This window comes from Trachurus trachurus (genome assembly GCF_905171665.1).
Source record: "Trachurus trachurus genome assembly, chromosome: 22".
Lineage (NCBI taxonomy): Eukaryota > Metazoa > Chordata > Actinopteri > Carangiformes > Carangidae > Trachurus > Trachurus trachurus.
Window position 1 is genome coordinate 2,874,892 of NC_139907.1, and position 25,206 is coordinate 2,900,097.

Genomic DNA, 25,206 nt, shown 5'->3' on the forward strand with positions numbered 1-25,206 from the left:
CTTCAGAGCAACCTGAAGTTGTATGTTCTGTGCAATAAACGTCATTAGTGTACACAATAGGGCTGACCCGATTATCATATTTTGATAATCGAAGCTTTGACGGCCGGGTGGGGGGGGGGGGGGGGGGGGGGTTGGGGCAGACTAAAGTTGAGACAAAACCTTTGCCTTTTTATGGGTAACCATGTTCTAAAACACATAGATCTGGCAAAGGAGAAAAATATTTTCTGAACCCACTGACCCACTGACTAAGGCTGTGCTTGACTGATTGCTAGTAAAAGAAATAACCAGAAACATAATTGCCACTGAAACCAATGTAAATGTTTCCAGGAGGGACAGGCCAGCAGCGCCCCACACGTTCCTGCTGCAACAGAGACCCAAGACATAGAGACCTCCTGGTCTCCTGGTCATACTCAGAAGTATCATGAAGGGTTACTTGTGTTGCTCACAAGTCCCCAAGCTGCAGACAAGACAACATCAAGGACCTACATAGCCCTTCCCCCAACATGGTCGTTTCAAACTGTAAGTACTCTCACATTATCACATGCAACTCAATTGCAACATAAAAAAGGAATTGTATTTTTTGCACAGATTTCAGTGTGAGGTATTACTAATACTTGTCCTGTACTATGAGTTGATCAAAGACCTGACCAAAGACCTGGCCTTTCTGTGAGATAAAAGTATTACACTTACCATTATGTTGTTTGATGACATTAAGTTTAACTTATCTTATGTGTGTTTTTAAAAGAGTACAGATGATCCTTCATTTAATCCTGCTGCGGAAGACACTGAAGTTGAGGATTTATCATTCACTCCACCTCTACAATCAACGCCAGTGAAGATGAAGCAGAGACACCTAACTGATCAGACAGCTCACTCGCATATACTACAGCTAACGCTCAAAAGTCCAGAAAGTCAGGGAGCCCGAAAACGTCCATCAAGATTAGGGACATACTATGCCCTTGCACCAAGTTGGTCATATGAAACTGTAAGTACTTGCCACTGCATACTCACTTACTGTATAAAATATCAAGCCTTACTGACTAAGCCCTTTCAGACATTGATATTATGTCACTAAATTGCAACTTATTAAAATTTTGAATCTTAATTGGCTTTATAAAACTTGTATCAATGAATAATAGTTTGTGTCGATTAGTCAAAGCCACTGTTATTAACAAGTGCTGTCATTTTTATTTACTCCTACAAAGGATATACAAGTGCAGGGTCAACCTGAAAGAATGGAGCACAGTTTAGAGCATGACATCAGCATGTCCTCAGTAGATGTCCCTCCCGCCCGCACCCGAGACCACAGCTTTGTTCCTAGTTCAACCGGCACTTCAACTCCTAGTTCAGAAGAATCCGGGGAAACGGTGACTTGGAAAGAAAGGAAATGGATTGTCAACCAGTCCAGACTGATGCAGCTTTTTGAAAACTGCCATCAATGTGGAGGGACGATCCTCGAACCTCGTGTCTCCTCCACCGGTAGCCAAGTCCGGGTCGAATGGGACTGCCTAAATGGACACAGTGGAATTTGGACTTCCTGTCCTGATGTTCGCGGAATGCCAGAAAATAATCTTCTTCTTTCTGCATCTACACTTTTCACTGGTGCTACATACACTACCATTGCTGATTGGGCTGAACTGCTCAACCTCCAAACGCCAAAGAAAACAACATATTATTCAATACAGTCTTCATATCTCATCCCTGCCATTGATATGAAGTACAAAGAGCAACACCAGGCCCATCATGGAACGTCTGCTTCAGACACAAACAGGGGTGCATGTGTCTGGAGATGGGAGATCAGACAGGTAAATAATTATATCAACCCTCTCAATCATTAAAATGTAGTTGTGTAAATGCAAATATCTAGCACTAGAAATTAAAATAAGATATACTGAAAATTTATAATGTTATGCTGTCCCTAAATCTTACAGCCCGGGCTACTCTGCAAAGTACAACACCTACAGCTTCATGGATGATGAAACAAAGGAAATAATCCTGTTTGATTTAGTGCAGGCAAGTATTACATTGAAAAAGAGATATTTTTTTATTTCCCTTGTGAAATGAAAAGAAATATTTGCCTTTTGGCTTCTGGAAACTACGCCCTGTCCAGGAAGCTTTTATCAGAGTCACAAAGACAACATTATAATACATTTTATAGTAATTATAATAGTCATCAAGAGAAATGTTTCTGTGTGTTTCCCAATTAGATAAAAAGTAACTTCCTACTTCTTTATAATATTTTTAACTGCTCATCTGAGGAATTAATGGCCTAAGTAATTATGTTTCAATAAACAGGTGACTGAGGCATCCAGCTCTGTAGCAATGAAGTCGGTGGGATTTCGAAGAGGGCTGAATTATCTCCTGGAGCGTGGTGTGGAGGTGGAGGTGGTGACCACGGACAGATCACCATCTATAAGGAAGATAATGCGGGAAGATTACAAAGAGATTCATCACGAGTTTGACATATGGCACGTTGTGAAAGGTATTAAATGGGTCTGGGCTTTTAGTCATTCATGCTCATATTTGTGTCTTGTCAGAGTGATCTAATGAAATCTGTGTTTGTTTCTAGGCCTCATGAAGAAAATATTGACAGCATCTAACCGGAAGGATAACCGTGACCTTCAGCCTTGGATCAAATCCATATGCAACCACTTATGGTATGCATGTGCAACCTGTGGGAGTGACCCAGATGTGAGTATCATCAAATATATTCTGTTAGGTTAGGGTTTGGGGTTTTACATTGCTGGCAATTTAGTGTCACTGTAAGTTCCCTCTCTGTTTCTTTTTCCCTATATGTGATTGAATTTATTGAATAACTTTTTTTTATTTTAAAACATTTTATGCAGAGTTTGACAAAAAAGTGGCAGGCACTGCTACACCACATCTGCGGCGTGCACCGTTGGGAGGAGGATGGAGAACAGAAGACTTGCCAGCACCGCGACCTCAGTCCAGAAGAACAGAGACGCAAGAGGTGGCTGCAGAAAGACTCTCCTGCTTTCAAGACCTTGGCTTCTTTCGTTCTTGACAAACGTTTGATGCAGGACCTGAGGCACATGGCTCTATTCAAACACACAGGTTTGTGTTTCCTGTGCTAGTGTTGCTATGTTTTATTTCTTTTTCCTTAGACATTATTGATCAGTAAAAAAAAATAATTCTGAATTAGTTTTCTTAGGCAAGCTAGAGGTGTTCCATTCTGCACTACTGAAGTACAGTGAGAAGAGACTTCACTTCCACTACTCCTCCATGAAAGCTCGCACCCAACTCGCCATAATGGACCACAACGAGAACGCTCAGCGTGAACAAGCTACCACAGCTTCCGGTATGATGCCTGAAATAGTAAATAATAATAAATGAGGAAAATTATTATGTTTTTGTGAAGTAACACAGGTCAAACTTTTCTTTTTCTTTTTTTTGTTCAGATCATACATAGTCAGTTGTGAGCAAATTCTGAGTCTGATATATAATTTATGAATAATGTACTTTATGCTTTCTTTCTTTTCAGGGGATCCAAGATTCAATGTGGTTTTCCCAAAACAGTCTAAGGAATGGGTGGCCAAAAAAATCTATGTTCCTCCAACACAGAAATTTAGACAAAATCTGGTGGAGGAAGTTCTTCAGCTACGCTTGGAGCCATCAGTCATATTCAAGGACCCCACGTCACATGCACCACATCCCCCATTGCCTCCCAATATTGCCTCAAAAACGAAGCCTGACAAGCAAGATGTGATTGAAAAACATAAAAGTCGCTTTAGCTTGAAATTGTAATGTTTATGTTGACCAGCGTAGCTCTGTCCTGAACTGTCCAGCACAAAGGCTGCTACGGGCAGAAAATTGCAGCCAAACAATAACTCTAAAACTCAAGTAAAACAGATTGAAGGGCCACTGTTTTTTGCTCTTGTTCTTGTGATGTTTGATTATGAAAAATGTCATAATAAAGTTGGAAAAAGGGCTGTTCATTCTGATTTAAAATGTTTTATTCAAACTTATTTATATTCACAAAATACAACACCAGGTATCCTGTACTTCTCACAAAAAAATACTAAAGTGAACTTATTGTTTATTCACAAACTACAACACCAGGTATCCTGTACTTCTCACAAAAAATACTAAAGTGAAATTATTTATAATGGTTTATTCACAAACTGTAACACCAAGTTTCCTGTACTTCTCAGAAGAAATAACAAAGTGCTGAATGAATTATTCAAAGATGTAACAGTGTCAAAAAGAACATTTTAGTGACATCCATGTTGGGGTGTGTGTGTGGAGGGGGTGGGGGGATCATTGAAGAAGTTCTTCAAAAGCTAATTCTGGCTCTTTGAATCCCACATACAGTCCAGTGGGGGAGGGATAGGCGTCCCGAATGGTTCCAACGATGCAGGAGGGCAAGACTTTCCTGTTTTTTCTGCCTAGTAATTGGCCTTTCAGAACCCATTCCAACACCACCCGATAAGCCACCAATCTGCACTGTCTGTAAAAGAAAATGAGAAAATACATTATTTAAAATAAATGAAACGACAATAGATTGTAGCACTAGCCTAGGTTAGCAAGCTACTGTAGTGAGCAAGGAGCTGTGGTGAAAAAAAGACGTTTTATTATCAATTATCAAAGAATTACATTACTTACTGCTCTGAAAGCCGGCCACTTGGTCCTTCGGGCCTCGATCGTTTCTTCCAGTTGACTCGAGAACTGTGAAACATCATCTCGAGAACACCACGGGTCAGTAATGGTGGAAACTCCTGGTGATCGGTTATACACGGTGTCGGTGGAGCATCAGTTTCGTCTGAGGAGATGTTCAGATTCTCAAGTGTAGGTATCGCAAGTTCCCAGTCAGCGCAACACAGACTTTCCTCGTCTGTTGGCATTGGCTTGCATTTAGTACAAGTACACCACCAGGTTTCCCGTGCTCGGCTTCTGTATTCAGCTGGCTGTGAGTCTGGTTCACCTGTGGCAGCCATGGCAGCCGCAGCAGCAGCCGTATGCTGCTTCGTCCTGTTGCCTGAGTTCCTCCTCTGTCCATTCTGGCTCGTACAAATACGGCTCAGCAAAGAAATGCAGCTCGTCCTCGACATCAAAATCTTCAGACATGGCTAAAATATGTTTTAAGAGGCCAAAATTGCACGAAAAAGTGTTGTCCCGGTGCAAGGCAGGCTATTACGGACTGCTTCTAGTCCTTCGCCGGGGTAAACAAGGAAGCGAGTCGGTCTCAGTGCGAACCTTGCGCATGCGCGCTGGCAGCGGAAGAGCCGGGCAACAGACACTAGGAGCTAATGCTACAAACATGCTTGGAATGTGGACTTATTTAATTTTTTTCGGGACAATTACGCAATTTGGGGCTTCAGCACAAGACGGACATTACATACGAGCATCATGGAGGTATTTGGATGTTTTTTTGTGTGTGTTTTTTTACGAAGAGCTCTGGTGTCCCTTTGCAACCGTTGCATTGAAATGCACTGCTATGCCAAGACCCCCTGTAACTCAGAGAAGGGACGGTGGACTCTGAAAATTCTTCCAGCCCTTAGTCAACATGAGGGTGAGTAGATAATGAGCGAAATATCATTCTAGGGTGAACTATCCCTTTAAGTTTTTATTTTGGTTACATGCTGTCATTCCGACATCCCACCAACATACCACCATTCCGACATACCACTATTCCGACATGCGAATGTCCCACTATTCCGACAAGGCTTTCAATGTAAGGAAATGTGTGTTACTCAATGGGTGACTCCCTTCTTTAAAGCAGAAGTAAGCGGAATTTTTGTGTTAATATAAGTCTTAAATAGTTATATCTTCCGACAGCAATCACTTGCATAGAGTGTTTGGTCTGTCAGTCACTCTGCTCTACTCTGAGCCGAGGAGAAAACTTCTTGTAGCCTATACTTCCTTGTATCCTACAAGCTTTATCCAATGAGGAGAGAGAACGGCATGAATGGCTGTGTGTGCAGTTAAGGGATGCGCGTGAATGTGGTGACGTAGGGAAGAGGACCAATAGATCCATGACGAGGGCGGGGGGAGGGTAATTAAGTGTGTGTAAGTTATGTCTGAAAGTATCTAGTGTGTGTTACTTGTGTAATTATGGTGTTTAATTCACTTTTTGAGTGAGTTGTGAGATGTTACTGAGCTGAAAATATTTTGAGTTTGGAGATAAGAGCTGAGAGAAAATGAGAATTATGTGACATAGGCCTACTGTGCATATTATTGTGACTTAACGGGAGTGTGTAAATTATGGGGAAAAAAACATTTCCTGCTGACTTCTTCATCTGTGTACATTGTTGTATTTTTGCAAGCTTGCACAACTGTAGCTAGCTACTGCACCGTCTCACATGGAGGTGATCCAGTGTGATTTAAGGTAGAGAAGATCAAAGGTTTGACAGGGACAGACTCACTTTTGGGAACATGTACATGGGTTACTCTAACAAGCAAAACAAAGACCAGAGAAACTCAGATTACAACCCACACAGAGGGAATGACTCTATATTAAATTAGTATTTTGTAAATCTCATTTGACTTCTTAAAAATACACCATACATTTCCATTGTTTGTTCTTGAAATAGAATTGGAATGACATAATTCTTTCAGCCATGAGCTTTGACTGTAGGTTTTCTCCTGAGGCTAAATAGAGAGCAAATCCTGAGTCACAGCCCAGGGCTACAGTACACAGTATCTATGCTGCTCATAAACTCTGGGCTTTGAGTGTAAGATAATAACCAATCAGATTCATCTGTTTCTCCATCGGTGAAGACTGAAGAAGAGACGATCAGATTCAGCTTCAGACCACACTAACAACTTCCTGTGAGTGAGTCCAGCTACAACACTGCTGCTTCAACCTGCTGACACTCCACACACTGAAGGTGAGTTTGACTAAAACCTGGACTCAGAGTCACAGTAAACTTCAGTCAAGTCAGTAGAGGAGGGAGGGGAGCCATAACTGACTCTACTTCCTGTCTGCTGTGTTTTCAGCTTCACTCTCAGACTAAATGGCTTCCAGATCAGAGGAGGATCTCTGCTGTCCGGTCTGTAAGGAGGTCTTCAGAGATCCTGTTGTTCTGTCCTGCAGCCACAGCTTCTGTAAAGACTGTCTGAAGAGCTGGTGGAGAGGGAAACAAGATCAACTGTGTCCAGTTTGTAAGACAAGATCTTCAAGGTCAGAACCACCTTTTAACCTGGCACTGAAGAACCTGTGTGAGAGCTTCTTACTAGAGAGAGAGCAGAGATCTTCAGAGGCTCTCTGCAGTCTGCACTCTGAGAAACTCAAACTCTTCTGTCTGGACCATCAGCAGCCAGTGTGTCTCATCTGCAGAGATTCAGAAGAACACACCAACCACAGAATCAGACCCATCGATGAACCTGCTTCACAACTCAAGAAGGAACTTGAGGAAACTCTGGAGCCTTTAAAGGAGAAGTTAAAGTGTTTTGAAGAAGTTCAAGTGAAGTTTGGTCGAACAGCAGAACACATTAAGGTCCAGGCCCGACACACAGAGAGGCAGATTAAGGAGCAGTTTAAGAAGCTTCACCAGTTTCTAGAAGAGGAAGAGGAGGCCAGGATGGCTGCACTGAGGGAGGAAGAGGAGCAGAAGAGTCAGAGGATGAAGGAGAAGATGGAGGCTCTGAGCAGAGAGATAGCAGCTCTTTCACACACAGTCAGAGCCACAGAGGAAGAGCTGAGAGCTGAAGACGTCTCCTTCCTGCTCAACTACAAGGCTGCAGTGGAAAGAGTCCAGCAGCGCCCCCTGCTGGAGGATCCACAGCTGGACTCAGGAGCTCTGATAGACCAGGCCAAACACCTGGGCAACCTGACCTTCAACATCTGGAACAAGATGAAGGACATGGTCTCCTACAGTCCTGTGGTTCTGGACCCAAATACTGCTAATCCAGAACTCATCCTGTCTGAAGATCTGACCAGTGTGAGAGAAGGAGACAAACAGCAGCTTCCTGACAATCCAGAGAGGATTCATTCTTTCTGTTCTGTCCTGGGCTTTGAGGGTTTTAACTCAGGGACTCACAGCTGGGATGTCGAGGTTGGAAACAACACATGGTGGTTACTGGGTGTGTTATCAGAGTCTGTGCAGAGGAAGGGACCCAACATAGAGTATGGATCATGGGGAATATTGTGTGACCAGGGTGAATACTCGGCTCGTTCACCATTACGTCGTCCAGACATTGAGCTCCCAGAGCAGAAGAAGCTCCAGAGGATCAGAGTGAATCTGGACTTCAACAGAGGAAAACTGTCGTTCTCTGATCCTGATACTAACACACACATACACACCTTCAAACACAGGTTCTCTGAGAAGATGTTTCCATATGTTGAGACTGTTGATGACTTACCAAAGAAGCTGTTACCAGTGAAGGTGTCAGTGACAGTGGAGCAGAGCAGTTAGAGATAAAGGAGATGATCATATAACTGCACCTGTCCTCCTGCTGCCTCGTTATTCTCTCTTTACTTGTCTCTTCTGTTGGACTGGACCCGCTGGACTTGGTTGATAATGGTTCACGTTAGACTTGCATGTCTAGACACAAACATGTAAAAAGCCTCTGGACTCCTGCAGAATCCAGGACAGAGTGAAGCTGCTTTTTTTTTTTTTCTTCCCTCACACCTTCTTTTGCAGCTATTCCCAGAAGCTCCTACTGTCCTCTCCTGCAGTTCAGTCTAACAAACACCAGGTGGCGACGTTTCCTCACAGTCAGCCAGAGCTGCTGGCCAGTGGAGCTGAAACACACCAGACTGGGGGAGGGTTAAAACTAGTTGGATGTCATTTTAATTATAATATTTTTTTTTTTATTTCTAAATAAAGTGAAATTGCATAGATCCAAGTGTGCAGAGATCTTTTTCTTCAGTTTGGACACTTTTGATACCTCCAGCACCTTAGCAGAGAACCAGCCGGGTGAAGCGGCAGCCCCCTTTTTGCATATACTGTATTTCTAACATATAGAAATACTGATGGATGAAGTCTCATTTTACCTTAAAGGGATAGTTCACCCAAAATTGAAATTTCTACTCATTATCTACTCCCCCTCATGTGGACTAAGGGCTGGGAGAAGTTTCAGAGTCCTCCATGGCTTCTCTGAGTTACAGGGGGTCTCGGCGTAGCACTGCATGTCCATATGACGGTTGCAAATGGATACCAATTGTCTTCGTAACAAAAAGACACACCAAAAAACATCCAAATACCTCCATGCTGCTCGTATGTAATGTCCGTCTTGTATCGAAGCCCCGAAATGTGAAATTGTCCCAAAAAAAATTAAACAAGTCTATGTTTCAAGCTTGTTTGTAGCGGAAGCTCCTCTTCCTGGTTCCTGGCTCCAACTTGGACGAACCAGGGTCCGTCCTCTTCTGCTACAAAACAAGCTTGAACTATAGACTTATTTAATTTTTTTCGGGACAGTTTCGCATTTCGGGGCTTCAATACAAGACGGACATTACATACGAGCAGCATGGAGGTATTTGGATGTTTTTTGGTGTGTCTTTTTGTTACGAAGACAGTCGGTATCCATTTGCAACCGTTATATGGACATGCACTGCTACGCCGAGACCCCCTGTAACTCAGAGAAGCCACGGAGGACTCTGAAACTTCTCCCAGCCCTTAGTCCACATGAGGGGGAGGAGATAATGAGTGAAATTTAAATTTTGGGTGAACTATCCCTTTAAGACAATCTTCATACAACACAGGTGACAGGATCTCATACAGAGTTGGAAGAAGGAAGACAAAAAAAATACACGACTCAGCATGTTTGGAAAAAAGAAACTTTTATTTGGAAACATTATGGAGAGAAAAGAAAAGAACCTTGTTTTAGAGTTTTTCATTTCTGAAAATCATTTTTATTTACTATAATACACAGCGGATGACGTTAAGAGTCAGTTGGTTTGTACACCGGTGCAACGGGATGAGAGCAGATCTTATCAACAAAATGATAAAAATAAAAAAAAGAAGAAAGAAAGACGAGTGATTGATGGAAAACTACAGACAAACAGCTTAATCTTTTATTATCTAGCAGCTGCTGACCCCTTCCCTCCCTCCCCATCCCTCCCCCTTCCTCACCCCCCTCCCCAACTAAAACTTGAGCTTGTACATCAGGAAGCTCTTGGCTCTGTTCCACCTGCTGTTCGCGCCCCTTCCCCGTCCTCCTCAGTCCAACGTCGTAAAACCTTTAAAATAAAATAAAAAAGCTAAAAAACTTTTGGCTTCGTTCCATTCTGAATATTTATCTCATCTTAATACTTTAAACTCCCTCCTCCTCCCTCACTCACACCTCATTTATCGGCTGCGTCCCATTCCAGACCACGTGTCCCCTACAAAGTGCCCTATCAAAGTATCCTCAAGATTTAAATAGAAAATTATTTAGTCTTCTTAAAAGTTCAAGTCTAAATTGTCAATTAATCTGAACAAATTAAAAGTTTCTGGAGTTGTTTGTCCAATTGAATGCCTCAAATCATAAATATTGAAATTTTAAGTTTATAAAATGCAGTAAATCTTCAAAGCGATGAGCGAGAAGAACCATATTTTGCTTTAATTATGAATATTGATGTTTTTTTCCACTGATTTCTTTCAGCGGAAGATAAAATTTGTGTTTTTCTGAGTTTTTTATAGGTCAGTAAAATCTCACTGAACGAACATGAACACAACATCATCATCATCAATCGTATGAACACGTCTGAAATAGGACTGAACCTTCGACGTCCCCCATCGCTGCCGTCCATCAGTGCCACTCCTGTGTCTTCACAATCGAACTTCTCACCCCTGTTACCAGAAGTCTGTGTGGGATTATTAACAGAGCAGCTTCTGAAATTAATTAATTAATTACTTCAAATTAATTCAAGAAAAGATCAAATTAGGATAAAGGAGTGTTTTTGAAGTGATAGAAATATTATTATAACTCTGTGAGACTGTTACTTCAGTACCTGCAGCTGGAACTGTGCATGAACAACAAACACGCTTCTGAGACATAAATCCTGTTGTTTTTCTACAAAACTCCTCCGTCCATGTTGGATCAAGAAATATTCCATCAGCTTTATGCTAAAATAAAATAAAAAATAAAAACAGTCTCTATTTCATCATCCAAACCGAGACTGCGCTCAGAAACACACCCAGTAGACAGTGATACTGACGACTGGCTGTTAATATGAATGTGTTTTATTTCACAGCTCTGTAGCTGAAGGACTGAATGTGTGAAAAGACTAAAATGTTAGTGTTTTTTTATTTTATTTTATTTTTTTATGTTATGTTAGTGTTTTTATTTTCCTTATTAATGAGCAGCAGAGCTTCAGTGGTGGTGGAGTAAAGATCCTGTAACTCAGAGCAGGTGCGTGAATGAGCATTAGCATTAAAAAAAAGTACCTCAACGACGTGAATGCAGATATTATTGAAGGTGTTTTTCCAAAACAGGATTTCTTTGCAGGTGGAAGCAGATGGAATATTTCTAACAGACAGAGGAGTGTGTGTGTGTGTCTGTGTGTGTGTGAAGTGAAGTTCAGTCACCGATGAACAAAGCGATGAGGGATCGGTGTGTTTTCCAGTTTCTCTCTCTCGGACGACGACGAGCCAATGAGGAATTAAGACGTGTTATCAAACCCCCTCTCTCCCTCCCTCCCTCCCTCCCTCCCTCCCTCTCTCTCTTTCACACACACTCACACTCTCACACACACATACACACTGTCAGAAAACAAAGATGGGTTTTCAGTGACACCATCAGAACCACAAAGAAATATGATGATAGCTTCTGACAGGTTATAGTCCAGTACCCCGTGGTATTTCACTAAGTCAGCAACCTCTGCTGCTGCTGATAAATTTATATATATATATACTTATATATAACTTCTTTCCTCTATTTAGGGAAACTATTCAACATATAACCAAAAATATGATATTAAGAGTTGATTTCTTGCATGACAGAAAAGAAAAATGCAGAAACTTTTAAACCCACTCTGGAGTTTTTCTGTGGAAATTTTTCCCCTTAAACCAAAAAAAAAACAAAATAACAAACGATGCAAATCTGAACAAAAGCTCCTTTAGAGTTTCAAAGTGTTTTCATTTCATTTCATTTCATTTCTATTGTTTTTTTTTTCTGTTTTGTTTTTAAACTTTAAAGTTCACTTTTTTTTTCCTCACTAAGTGGCAAAAAACAGAGACATGCAAATTCTTCGTTTCCAACAAATCAACGGAACAAAAAAAAGTAGAAATGAAGGAGAAGAAGGAGAAGGAGAAGAAGAAGCGCCTCCTCGAACCCCAACGCTTCCAGATTTGAGTGGTTTTCCTCGCGCATGTGCCGTCGTCGAGGGGGTCGGGTGGGGTAAAGGGGGAGGAGGGGGGAGGGAGGTGCGGGGGTCGTGTCGTCGCTTCACAACGACAGACATCAGATCAGTCATTGCATTTAGAGTTCAGAGGCTCTGAGGAGACAAAAGTCCCAAGTCCGTCAAGGTCACAGTCTCTCAGTCCCAGCTTCCATTTCCCTCCTGATCCCAGGTACAAACTGGCTGCAACACACACACACACACACACACACACATAAACACGCACACAAACGCACACACACACACACACACACACACACACTGGGTAGAAATCAGACGATACAAAAAAATATTAAAAAAAGGAAATCTGTCGAAATGATACCGACATCAATCAATCAACGGACATGAAACTGACACAAACCGAGCGTGTGCTGTCCTTTATGAGGGGGGGCGTGGCTAAAAGCTTAAGATCTTTTATATGATTTTCTTTTTTTTCAGTACTTAAAACCAGACTCCTCCTCTTCTTCCTCTTCCTCCTCCTTCCTTCCTTCCTCCCCCAAAAAAAACAAAACGTAATCCGTAGTATCTGATCTTTCTGCGTTTGTGTGGCGTCTCACAGTGCGATGATCCCTCGCCTCCGACAGAGCACCGCAAAAACAAAGAAGAAAAAGAACAAGAAATAATCTTTGCAGGAATCCTCTGCAGGAACAGGAAGACTCCGTGAACTCGTCTCAGGCCACGAACAAAAACTAAACAGTCAGGAAACAGGAAACAGTCGGTCGGTCGATTAGTCGGTCGTTGCGTCACAAACTGGTGGTTCAGATTGAAGTTGCAGTCGCGGGGACTCGTAGTTTGAACTTCCCTTTTCTCTTGAGTGGAAGGAGGAGGGGGAGGAGGGGCAGGAAGAGGGAGGAGGGGCAGGGGGGCAGGGGGGCAGGGGCAAGTTTGGGGCCCAGTGTGCTATTCCATCAGGGTATATATAAAGTAGGAGGGTAAAATCTTTATTCGCCCCCCGGATGTGTCCCAGAATCCCCGGAGTGGAGTGGAGTGGCAGTCGGTCCGACCCTGTGTTTGTCTTGTCTTTATGTGCCAAATCCAGTCGATCGAGTCGCTTCTTCGTGGTCGTTGGCTCTCGGCTCCGATCTGAGTGTTAGTTAGTTCCAAAAAAAACTAAAACTAAAACAAAAACAAAACAAAAAAAGTAAAAAAAAAAAATTAAAAAAAAAGTGGCGTCCGATTGTAATTCTCTAAATCCAGGATGAACCCGCGGCGGCCGGCGGGATGAGCAGATCTCAGATCAGCTACAGCTGCTGGATCAACCACGTCTTTGTTGTTTTTTCTTCTAAAATCGAAGGACGAGCTCCGGGGCGTACAAACCGCCACCGCCGCCGCCGCCATCGGACTTGATTTTTTCCCAGCATGCTCCGCTCCTGTTCTATATGCTGTTATATGAGCGGGTCGGGGTGCAGGGCGTGCTGGATCTGCTGCGGCTGCAGCGGCGGCGGCAGCTGCAGCGGCAGCAGCGCCTCCACCATGTTGTGGCAGTGCGGCGGCGGCGTGCCCTCGCTGCTGGAGCTCTCCGCCACCTCGCCGCCGTGGAAGAAGTAGTCGCTCTGCACGATGAAGGACTCGATGACGGCCTGGTTCAGCTTGGTGGTGGACAGCGTGTCCTTGTTCTCGAAGTCGGGACGCATCAGCGTGGGCCAGAAGCAGATGGACAGGTTGTCGGCCGTCATCAGCGTCATCTTGCTGTGCTGACTCACCCTGAAACACACACACACACACACACACGTTAACGAGCTGCTGCAGAAACAGGGCGCCATGGTGCCTTCAGGGACCGGTCGTTAACCACAGCGTTTAAGTGCTTTAAGCCTCCGATTAGTCACAATGTTGTCATTCTGTTCTTTACTTTGTTATTTATATCTTTTACTTTCACTCGGAGGAATTAAATGTGAACTTTTTACTCTGATGCTTTTCCCCTCAACAACTTTATTATTATTATGAAGAAGAGAAGAAGAGGAAGAAGAACACTGCAAAAACTCAAAATCTTTCCAAGAATATTTGTCTTATTTCTTGTCAAAATGTCTCATTTCTAGTCAAAACTAATCTCTTTCCACTTAAAATAAGACTCATCACCTAAAAATTAACTTGTTTTTAGATCATTTTCACTTGTTTCAAACAAATTTTCACTTGAAATAAGTGAAAGCAAGTTTTTTGTGCGGGTAATAAGGAAGAAAAACTTGCTCCACTATCAGATTTTTCTACTTATTTTAAGTGCAAATCTGCTTGAAATAAGTGAAAAGTGTCTAAAAACAAGCTACTTTTTATGTGATGAGTCTTATTTTAAGTAGAATGAGATTTGTTTTGACTAGAAATGACATTTTGACTAAAAAAAAAGACAGATATTCTTGGTAAGATTTTGAGTTTTTGCAGTAAAGTAGAGAAAGATTTGATATAAGACTGAATATTAATTACCAAACCAGATCCTGACACTAAATGACAGTCTGTGGTGGTTAGAGACCATGACTCATCGTGTCACAGAGATGCTGAGTCATTAGAGTCACTTCACACAGAAACATCGTTATTATCTGATGAACCGTGACTTCATCATTAGTGCAGAAAAATTAAGAGATCTGTTTAAAACTGACAGCAGCCGTCTGATTGGCCGACGGGTTCACCATGATGACGAGCTGGTCCCTATGATGACACATTTATTATCTTGTCATAAAACATCAGCACTTTTGCTTCATCTACAGTACTCGAGTAAAAGTACTTAGTTACTTTTGTAACTGCAGTAACAGTGACAGTTTTTACATCTGAATGAAGCCGCCTGCTGCGATGCGTTCACTGCCACCACAGGTGTTCGTGCATCCGAGCGTCAAGTCGTTCAGCTGCTGCTCCGGCTCACAAACACGGATAAACAACACGTGTGTATCCTGTGTATCCTGTTTGTGTGTGTGTGTGTGTGTGTGTGTGTTTACCTGTTGAGGTGTGTGATGATGTACTTGAAGACCTGGTAGTTGACCGGAGGAAACTTCTTCACGATTTCTCTCAGGACCTGCAGGCGCTCGATGTAGTCCACGATTTCTGATACACAAACACACACACACACACAATCACACAAACACACACACAGAAACGCACAGAAACACACACACACACGGACGGAGAGAAAACAGACGGCGTTTTACATTTTACACACACTCTCTCTTGGGAACGGAAATTATACTCTCTGGAAAACAAAAGGCTGAGATGCTGCCAAGAGCAGCTCCCACGCTCTGCGCACACACACACACACACACACACACACACACACACACACACACACACACACACACACACACACACACACACACACACACACACACACACACACACACACACACACACTAAGCCTTGTGGGCAGAAACAACACTACGCTGCATCACGTCTCTCTCCTTTGCCTTAAATCAAAACACTTTGCTCTGACGGGGAAAACAAACAGCCGATTAAAGGTCCAGCTCTTATTTTGAAACACAGCGAACGGCAGATTAAAGGTCCAGCTCTTATTTTGAAACACAGCGAACGGCAGATTAAAGGTGCAGCTCTTATTTTGAAACACAGCGAACGGCAGATTAAAGGTCCAGCTCTTATTTTGAAACACAATGAACGGCCATTGAAGGTCCTGCTTTTATTTTGAAACACGGTGAACAGCTTGATTAAAGGTTCGGCTCTTATTTTGAAACACGGCGAACAGCTTGATCAAAGGTGCAGCTCTTATTTTGAAACACGGTGAACAGCCGATTAAAGGTCCAGCTCTTATTTTGAAGCACGGTGAACAGCTGATTAAAGGTCCAGCTCTTATTTTGAAACGCGGCGAACTGCCGATTAAATGTCCAGCTCTTATTTTGAAACACAGTGAACGGGCGATTAAAGGTCCAGCTCTTATTTTGAAGTGAATGGTGTATTTATATTATATATATTAAGATTATATTTTTGATATCGTCCTACTTCACAATTTTGGTGCATTATTGTCTTTTGCTCTTAATTATTTGCCTTTGATTAATTAATAATCTGATATTTTATAACATTTTGTTTGTGAAATAGTGGAATAACTTAAATAGTGCATTATTTTTTCGTATGTAAAAGCACTTTAAGATGCACATGATGTCATGAAAGGTGCTGTCAAAGTAAAGTCCATTATTATTATTTTCACAGTGCATTCATGTATTGATTTTTTTATTCAGACTAATCAATCACTGTATCTCCCGGCTGTCAACAACACAGAAGCTTATTTCATTTATAGTGACAATTAAATGGAGGGGGTGAAAAAAAAAACCTTCACATTTAAGAGGCTGAACTCTGGTAAATTATTCACCAGATCAATAAACTGTTCAGACTTGAGCTTCGATCAAATATTCTGAGGAGGAAAGAAAAGATAAAATAAGACAAAGTCAGATCAGGCCCGATCCTGAGGGATTTCCTGCACAATAATGATCAATAACGGGGAGAAAAAAAATAAAAATGTAAGAGGAAAATGCTTTAAAATAAAAAAAAACAGAAACTTTTCAAAGAGTGATTGATTTTTTCTTTTTATTTAACAACAAAATGTGTCTGAAGCTGAAGCTGCCAATAATTAATTGTGAAAAATGAGAATATTAATAATAATATTTGGATGTTTGCGTGACGGTGAAAACAATGGTTGGTGCGAGCTGCTGTGGTTGTGATTCCTGGAAAGTTCCTCGACGCTCCTCGGTCGTCCCCGGAGACTGAGACTCCATCTCATCTCATCTCTTTTCCCGCCAGCAGCGCCGAAACGCTCTGTTCGCTGATTAAATATTTAAAGAGCAGATGTTGAAATAAGAGCTTCCACCTTCCAGTTGTCACAACAAAGCAGCTTTAACACGAACCTCCGACCTTCCTCCTCCTCCTCCTCCTCCTCCTCCTCCTCCTCCAGCTCTCTCCAGGATATTCCAGACATTCCAGGACCAGCAGGAAGCCCCTTTTTTCCTCCTTATTCCTCCTTTTTTTTTTTTTCATTTCACATTTTCAGACTTCAGATTTACAGCCGTACGTACGTAGGCTACAGATTTATCCGTCCTGTACGCGATCAATCATCTTAACGAGGAGCCGGTGGAGAGAGAGGCTCTAATGGCCGCCGGGGGTCAGAGGTGGTTAATCCAGGGAGGACGCTTTAAAGGGATAGTTCACCCAAAATTGAAATTTCACTCATTATCTACTACTGTGGACTAAGGGCTGGGAGAAGTTTCAGAGTCCTCCGTGGCTTCTCTGAGTTACAGGGGGTCTCAGCGTAGCAGTTGAATATTCCCCTGTCTGAATGGGGGATGTACATTTCTGTGTGGTTGAGGGGTAAAGGGAGTACTGGTTGTGGATTGGATGGTGTGTGTGCATGTGTGCGTATGGGTGGGAGGGGTGGGGGTCAAAGTATAATGTTACTGCTGTAAATATTGTGCTATTTGTCTTAATGTAATTTGCTACCTTTATTATAGGTCTCATTGCCATGCTCCATCCGGCAGGGGGACTGCCAACGGAAATTAGCCTATTGGCTGTAATTGGGTGCATTTACATTTTATCTTTTTAAAATGTTCATTAATGTACACTGTCCCTCTTGAACAAATAAAGGAAAAAAGAAAAAAAGTGCATGTCCATATAACGGTTGCAAATGGATACCAACTGTCTTCGTAACAAAAAGACACACCAAAAAACATCCAAATACCTCCATGCTGCTCGTATGTAATGTCCCTCTTGTATTGAAGCCCCGAAATGCGAAATTGTCCCGAAAAAAATTAAATAAGTCTATATTTCAAGTTTGTTTGTAGCGGAAGCTTCTCTTCAAGCTTGAAAAATAGACTTATTTAATTTTTTTTGGGACAATTTCGCATTTCGGGGCTTCAATACAAGAGGGACATTACATACGAGCAGCATGGAGGTATCTGGATGTTTTTTGGTGTGTCTTTTTGTTACGAAGACAGTTGGTATCCATTTGCAACCGTTATATATATGGACATGTAGTGCTACGCCGAGACCCCCTGTAACTCAGAGAAGCCACGGAGGACTGAAACTTCTCCCAGCCCTTAGTCCACATGAGGGTGAGCAGATAATGAGTAAAGAAATTTCAATTTTGGGTGAACTATCCCTTTAATCCAGGCAGGGAGGCTGTCACATCTCCACGGACACAGACAGAGCAGTTCACAACCACCACACCACGCTTTGCTTTAATCTCCTTTTATTTAATCTACATCAGTCTAACAGCACCGGTTACCCACAATGCACCTGACTCCTCCTGAAGTGAAAAACAATAAAAAGAAGAAACGCTCCGTTTAAAATCATTTGTTAGAATTGACCTGAGGAACCAGTCGATGTGCAAAGGAGAAACTTTTCCTTTCCTTTCCTTTTTTTTCTTCCTTTACTTTCCTGTTTTTTTCGTTCGTTAATCCTCCTGAAAGCTCCAGGATTTATCCGGCGCCCCCCCGCCACGCTCCCAATCCATAGGTTAGTAAGGGAAAACCGACCGACGGCTTTAGGCCAAATGTTCTGGGACTGATCCAAAAACACACTCAGACCTGGGAGGAGCAGATTAACCCTTCGAGGTCTGAGCCTTTAGAAACCACACACGCAGCACAACACAACCTCACCTCTATGATCTGACTGGTGTTTTTTTTAATATACTTTAACCTACTTTATTGACAAATCCAACAGAGAATGACGACATACGGGAAGAAATGCGACGATCAAATCTCCGGTCGTTCAACGTCAAACAGAAACTGGGAGAGTTTTGTGTCTGTAGCTCCAGGTGACCTAGTTTTTTTTTGTCATGTGACCCTGGAGGGTTAAAGACCTGGTTTAAACCCACACCGACACTAATGATTCCTTATAAAGGAATAAAGATTCATTTATTGAATTAAAGGGATAGTTCAACATTCTTGGGCAAATTGGCCCATTGCCATAATCCCTATAGTCATAGCAGTAGGTTCGTTACCTTTAGTTATTTCTTGGTTTCCCTCATCAAACTCATCAAATACACAATCCAACAACTCCACAACGCTCTGGTGGACAAGTTGTGAGCTGCACATTCACCACGCTATGAGATAATAACACAACGTTACCACACAGAGTTGTTTTAGAGGGAAATACAGAGAAAAACTGTCCCTGAAGGCAACGTGCATCAGCGGTTTTGCATGAATTTCCCTCTAAAACAACTCTGTGTGGTAACGTTGTGTTATTATCTCATAGCGTGGTGAATGTGCAGGTCACAACTTGTCCACCAGAGCGTTGTGGAGTTGTTGGATTGTGTATTTGATGAGTTTGATGAGGGAAACCAAGAAATCCCATAATGAGCCTCCGTAGCGTAGCTCTGAGCAGCTCACGGCTCTGCTCCGCCGTTCTAAAAACAGCTTGCACCGACAATTAAAGGTAACAAACCTACTGCTATGACTATAGGGATTATGGCAATGGGCCAATTTGCCAAAATGTTGAACTATTTTGCTTGTGTGTTTGTGATTTATGTTGTATTGTAAGTATCCTGTATTGGATGTGGTTTGAAATATTTCATTTTAATTCTCATCGCTTTAAAAACTCTACAAAACACTGAGGTGTTTCGCACACAGATACAGGAATCTGAAGTTTGTGCATTGGGATTTTTGGAGTCTGGTTGATGATTAATTCACATCAGCCTCTGCACATTTTCCTAAATATCCTACATTTCTCCTGCGCCAGGTTTTTTTATTTTCCTTCCTCAGACGTCGTTGAACGTGTTTCATCTCGGGATCGGTGCAGTTTGTTTCGGTGGTTTGAGGTTTGAACAGCAGCTCGGCTCATTAAATATTCGTCTCTGCAGCTTCTGCTCCTCTGATGCTTCGTCTCACTCACACACAGGTTGTGTGAATGTTGTTTCACTGCGTCAGTGTAAAAAAACGCTGCACACGAGACACGAGAGGCTGTTTTCATTATTAACGAGTTCACACAGGTCAAAGGTCAAAGGGCAGAGGGGAGTCATGGTGACAGGAGAGAGGAGGAGGAGGAAGAGAGAAGCTGGAAACAAGATTAGAAGAAGTAGAAGAAGGAGGAAGAGGAGGAGGAGAAAGAGAGAAGCTGGAAACAAGATTAGAAGAAGTAGAAGAAGGAGGAAGAGGAGGAGGAGAAGAAGGAGGAGGAAGAGGATGAGAAAAAGAAGGAGGAGGAAGAAGGAGGAGGAGAAGTAGAAGGGAGGAGGAGAAGGAAGAGAAGAAGGAGGAAGAAGAGGAGGAGAAGAAGGAGGAAGAGGAGGAGGAGAAGGAGGAAGAGGAGAAGTAGAAGGAGGAAAATGAGGAGGAGAAGGAAGAGGTGGAGGAGGAGAAGTAGAAGAAGAGGAGGAGAAGGAGAAGAAGGAGGAGGAGGAGAAAGAAGAGGAGGAGGAGAAGAAGAAGGAAGAAGAGGAGAAGAAGAAGGAGGAGGAAGAAGAGGAGGAGAAGAAGAAGGAGGAATAGGAAGAAGAGGAGGAGGAAGAAGAGGAGGAGAAGGAAGAAGAGGAGAAGAAGAAGGAGGAGGAGGAGGAGAAGGAGAAGAGGAGGAGGAGGAGAAGAAGGAAAAAGAAGGAGGAGGAGAAGGAGGAGGAAGAGGAAGAAGAAGAGGAGGAGGAGAAGGAGAAGGAGGAAGAGGAGGAGGAGAAGAAGGAGGAGGAAGGAGAAGAAGAGGAGGAGAAGAAGAAGGAGGAATAGGAAGAAGAGGAGGAGGAAGAAGAGGAGGAGAAGAAGGAGGAGGAGGAAGAAGAGGAGGAGAAGGAGGAAGAGGAGGAGGAAGAGAAGAAGGAGGATAAGGAGAAGAGGAGGAGGAGGAGAAGAAGTAGAAGAAGAAGGAAGAAGAGGAGAAGAAGGAGGAGGAGAAGAGGAAGAGGAGGAGAAGGAGGAAGAAGAAGAGGAGGAGAAGTAGAAGGAGGAAGCGGAGGAAGAGGAGTAGGAGAAGAAGCTTCTCTCTCTCCGTCAGACAAACTTCTTAAAGTGTGTGTGTTGCAGTGTGATGACGTCTCTTCTCTCTCTCTGTATTTTTGGCTCATTAATCTGCTGTTGTCAGCCGGGTCGCTAACACACACACACACACACACACACACACACACACACACACACACACACACACACACACACACACACACACACACACACACACACACACACACACACACACACACACACACACACACACACACACGGTGGGAGGGCAGAGTGTGTGTGTGTGTGACAGTATCCCGCGGCTGTAAAAAGCCTCTTAAGAGCGTATGTGACAGAAAGCTCTCTCTTTGTGTGTGTGTGTGTGTGTGTGTGTGTGTGTGTGTGTGTGTGTGTGTGTGTGTGTGTGTGTGTGTGTAACGCTACGCAGCAGTTACAACAGATGGAGGTTAAAAGTACAGGTGAGTCTGAGTGACAAGAAGAAGAAGAAGAAGAAGAAGAAGATGTCACCTGTCCTGTCACCAGGGAGGCGTCTGATTGGTCGAAGGGTTTCTAAAGTCTAGATCTGCAGAGTCATGAATAAACTGACACGTTTTTAGAAACAGGTGCATCATGGGGGTCTGACTGAGGCCTGGAACAACCTGGAGAACGGTGTGCACGGTGTTTCCTGCACCTTTAAGCGTCAACTCTTCTAAAGGGATAGTTCAACAATTTGTCAAATTGGCCCATTGCCATAATCCCTATAGTCATAGCAGTAGGTTTGTTACCTTTAATTGTCGGTGCAAGCTGTTTTTAGAACGGCGGAGCAGAGCCGTGAGCTGCTCAGAGCTACACTACGGAGGCTCATTATGGGATTTCTTGGTTTCCCTCATCAAACTCATCAAATACACAATCCAACAACTCCACAACGCTCTGGTGGACAAGTTGTGACCTGCACATTCACCACGCTATGAGATAATAACACAACGTTACCAGACAGAGTTGTTTTAGAGGGAAATACAGAGACTGCTTGATGAAAAACTGTCCCTGAAGGCAACGCGCATCAGCAGTTTTGCATGTATTTCCCTCTAAAACAACTCTGTCTGGTAACGTTGTGTTATTATCTCATAGCGTGGTGAATGTGCAGCTCACAACTTGTCCACCAGAGCGTTGTGGAGTTGTTGGATTGTGTATTTGATGAGTCTACTCCGGAGTCAGAGGGAAATAGTAGTGTACTTACTTGCGGCCTCCACCAGCTCGGGGTGCAGACTGTAGGGGATCAGCGGGTCTGGCAGGTCGGCGAAGAACGCCTTCAGCGCTCCGGCAGCAGCGTTCACCGCCACGTCCATCACCACAAAGTCGATGCTGTGATCTACAGGACACACAAAAACACAAAAACACACAAAAACGAGAATGAGAAGAAGAGTCAGCAGCACATCGTCAAGGTTACCTATTAACTTCCTGTTTCAGCTCCACCTGGTCGGAGCTGCAGGGTAACACAATCAAACTCACAATTTTACAGAACCAACGGATGCACTCTTTGTCACTTTAAACCCCCTTAAATTTTATGATTTAGGGAAATTTAAAACGGCACAAATAATGTATCAAGTACACAATCATTTACTTTGTCAAAGTCGCCAGTCGGTCTGAACCGAGGGGATCGGGTGTTTTCAAAAAACCAACACAAGAACTAACATTAAACCGTGTTGTGTTTCTGTTAGAGGTGTTAACTTGTGGAATAGAGGGTTAGGGTTAAATTAAAAATGTGTAGTTCAATTTCCTCATAGTTGAATGAACTAAACTGAACCAGCGAAGCAGCACTCCATAAGACACCGTTTACCCACAATCCTCCAGTTCAAACACAAACACAAACTCTGCTAACTCTTTGCAGCTTCCTGTCGTCACGACCCGAGTCTTATCTTATCTTAACTGTCTCTGAAGCTGAGCCCTGCTACATCCACCTTAAGCCCCGCCCCCACACAAGTCTCAGATCTGGGTCCTGTACTCGCTGTCCTCGTGGCTCGCTGCTTCGATCCGAGTGGATATCAAAGAGCTGTGAGCGTCGGAGCAGCAGCAGCAGCAGCAGCAGCAGAGAGCGCTCACAGCTGAGCGTTGTGTCTGAGCAGCAGAACAGAACAGAACAGAGCTGCTCTCTCTCTGACGGCGGCGAACAGAGGTCATCATCAGTCTGTCTGAGGCCAACAGAGGCCCGAGTGTCTCCGAGACTCCGGCCACCGACACAAAACACGTCTCAGCTCCAACAAGCATTATTCTGCTCAGAGAGGGAGAGAGAGAGAGGCTGCAGCTCCGTCAGAGTTCATCTCTGTTTGTTCAGGCTGGATCGAGTCCTTACAAACAGCAGCTGGAGTCACAGAAAACACTAGATCTTCCTCCTCTAACTTTAATATAAAGTCCTGTCTGACCTTTGATCACCAGAAATGTGTAGAAGATCATATGATATTGTGTTGTTTTGTAACGTCACGTTCATCTTTGACCTTTAACCAACAAATTTAAATCAATTTATCCTCAAATACAGGTGGTTTAAAAAAAAAAAATCAAACCTTAATTTAATCCAAGTTCCTTCAAATTGATACCAAGACATGGTTTTCAAAAGGCCGTAATGGGTTTTTTTATGAGGTCATCACCAAAATCTCATGAGTTCATCATCGAGTCCTGGAGAACTTTGGTGCCAAAAAGGATTTCTTTCACAATTTTTGGAGATATTGTGGTCACATGTCTTCGACCCACATATCCAAATCAGTTTGTCCTTAACTCCAGGTGAATGTTAATTCCTTAATTCATTGATCCCAATAGAAGTTCTTCCAAGTTGATATGAAGATATGGACTTCAAAAAGCCATAAAGGCTTTTTATGAGGTCTGTAGCGCCGCATTATGTAATAATGTAATAAATATTCACCTCATGATGTAATAACGCCACGTATTGTAATAATCTGCCACATTTTGCAATAAAATTCTTGTAATAAGTTGTTATATAATGCCCCAAATTATAACAAAATGCAGCTGTTGCACTTTGTTTATGAAAGACATGTTATAATTTGATGCATTATGTAATAACTTATTACAAAATGTGGATAACTTTATTATATTTAATGTTATTAAATTCAAGAATTTTATTCCAAAATGCAGCGTTATTACATCATGTGGTGCTACAAGGTCATTGTGACTGCGACCTTTGACCTCTGGCCACCAAAATCTCATGAGTTCTTCCTCAAGTCCTGAAGAACTTTGGTGCCAAAAAGGATTTCTTTCACAATTTCTGGAGATATTGTGGTCACATGGTCCAAATATTGTTTTATGAGGTCATCTTCATCTTCGACCAACATATTCAAATCAGTTTGTCCTTGTTAATTCCTTAATTCATTGATTCCAATACAAGTTCTTTCAAGTTGATATGAAGATAAAGACGTCAAAAGGCCATAATCTGCCACATTTTGTCATAAAATTCTTGAATGCAGTGTTGTAAACTTTGCCGCATATTGTAATAAGTTGTTACATAATGCCCCAAATTATTACAAAATGCAGGTGATGCACTTTTTTATGAGAGAAATGTAATAATTTGGTGTAATATGTAACAACTTATTACAAAACTACATATTGCGTTCAAGAATTTTATTAGAAAATATGGCAGATTATTCCAAAATGCAGCATTATTACATCATGTGGTGCTACAAGGTCATTGTGACTGCGACCTTTGACCTATGGTGACCAAAATCTCATGAGTTCATCATCAAGTCCTGAAGAAGGTCGGCGCCAAATTTGAAGAAGTTCCTTCAAAGCGTTATTGAGATATGGTAAGGAACAGGATGGATGGATGGATGGATGGCCTGAAAACAACATGGCGGCTGCTGCTGCTGCTGCTGCTGCTGCTGCTGCTGCTTCTCTCTCTCTCTGTCTGTCAGCGGCTCAGGGAAATAAAAACCGTTTCCAGAGACGTCAGATGAAAAAGAAATATTTATCACTTCCTGTTTTGACACGCTGTGGTGTCCAAGTGGTGACAGGAAGGAGGAGAGAGAGGGAGGAGGAAAGAAAAGAGAAAGAGGACAGAGCCCTGAGGTAACACGA

General features: G+C 42.6%; 2 protein-coding genes across 2 annotated transcripts in view; one reads left to right on the top strand and one right to left on the bottom strand.

Moving 5' to 3' along the window:
* Positions 1-6,942: 6,942 nt before the first annotated feature.
* On the top strand, positions 6,943-8,375 carry LOC311006135 (nuclear factor 7, brain-like; the record flags this gene model as incomplete). The annotated part of the gene is made up of 1 exon (XM_083998838.1): positions 6,943-8,375. The coding sequence occupies exon 1, from the start codon at positions 6,975-6,977 to the stop codon at positions 8,373-8,375; it is 1,401 nt and encodes a 466-aa protein (XP_083854964.1). The 5' UTR covers positions 6,943-6,974.
* A 1,394-nt stretch (positions 8,376-9,769) lies between these two features.
* Positions 9,770-25,206, bottom strand: part of arhgap5 (Rho GTPase activating protein 5) — a 72,174-nt gene continuing 56,737 nt past the window's right edge. The window contains exons 5-7 of the mRNA XM_083998771.1: positions 22,364-22,495; positions 15,205-15,310; positions 9,770-13,987 (exon numbers count right to left, since the gene is read on the bottom strand). Of these exons, the coding sequence (XP_083854897.1) occupies positions 13,669-13,987; positions 15,205-15,310; positions 22,364-22,495 (557 nt within the window). The 3' untranslated portion in view covers positions 9,770-13,668. The remainder of the gene's footprint in view (positions 13,988-15,204; positions 15,311-22,363; positions 22,496-25,206) is intronic.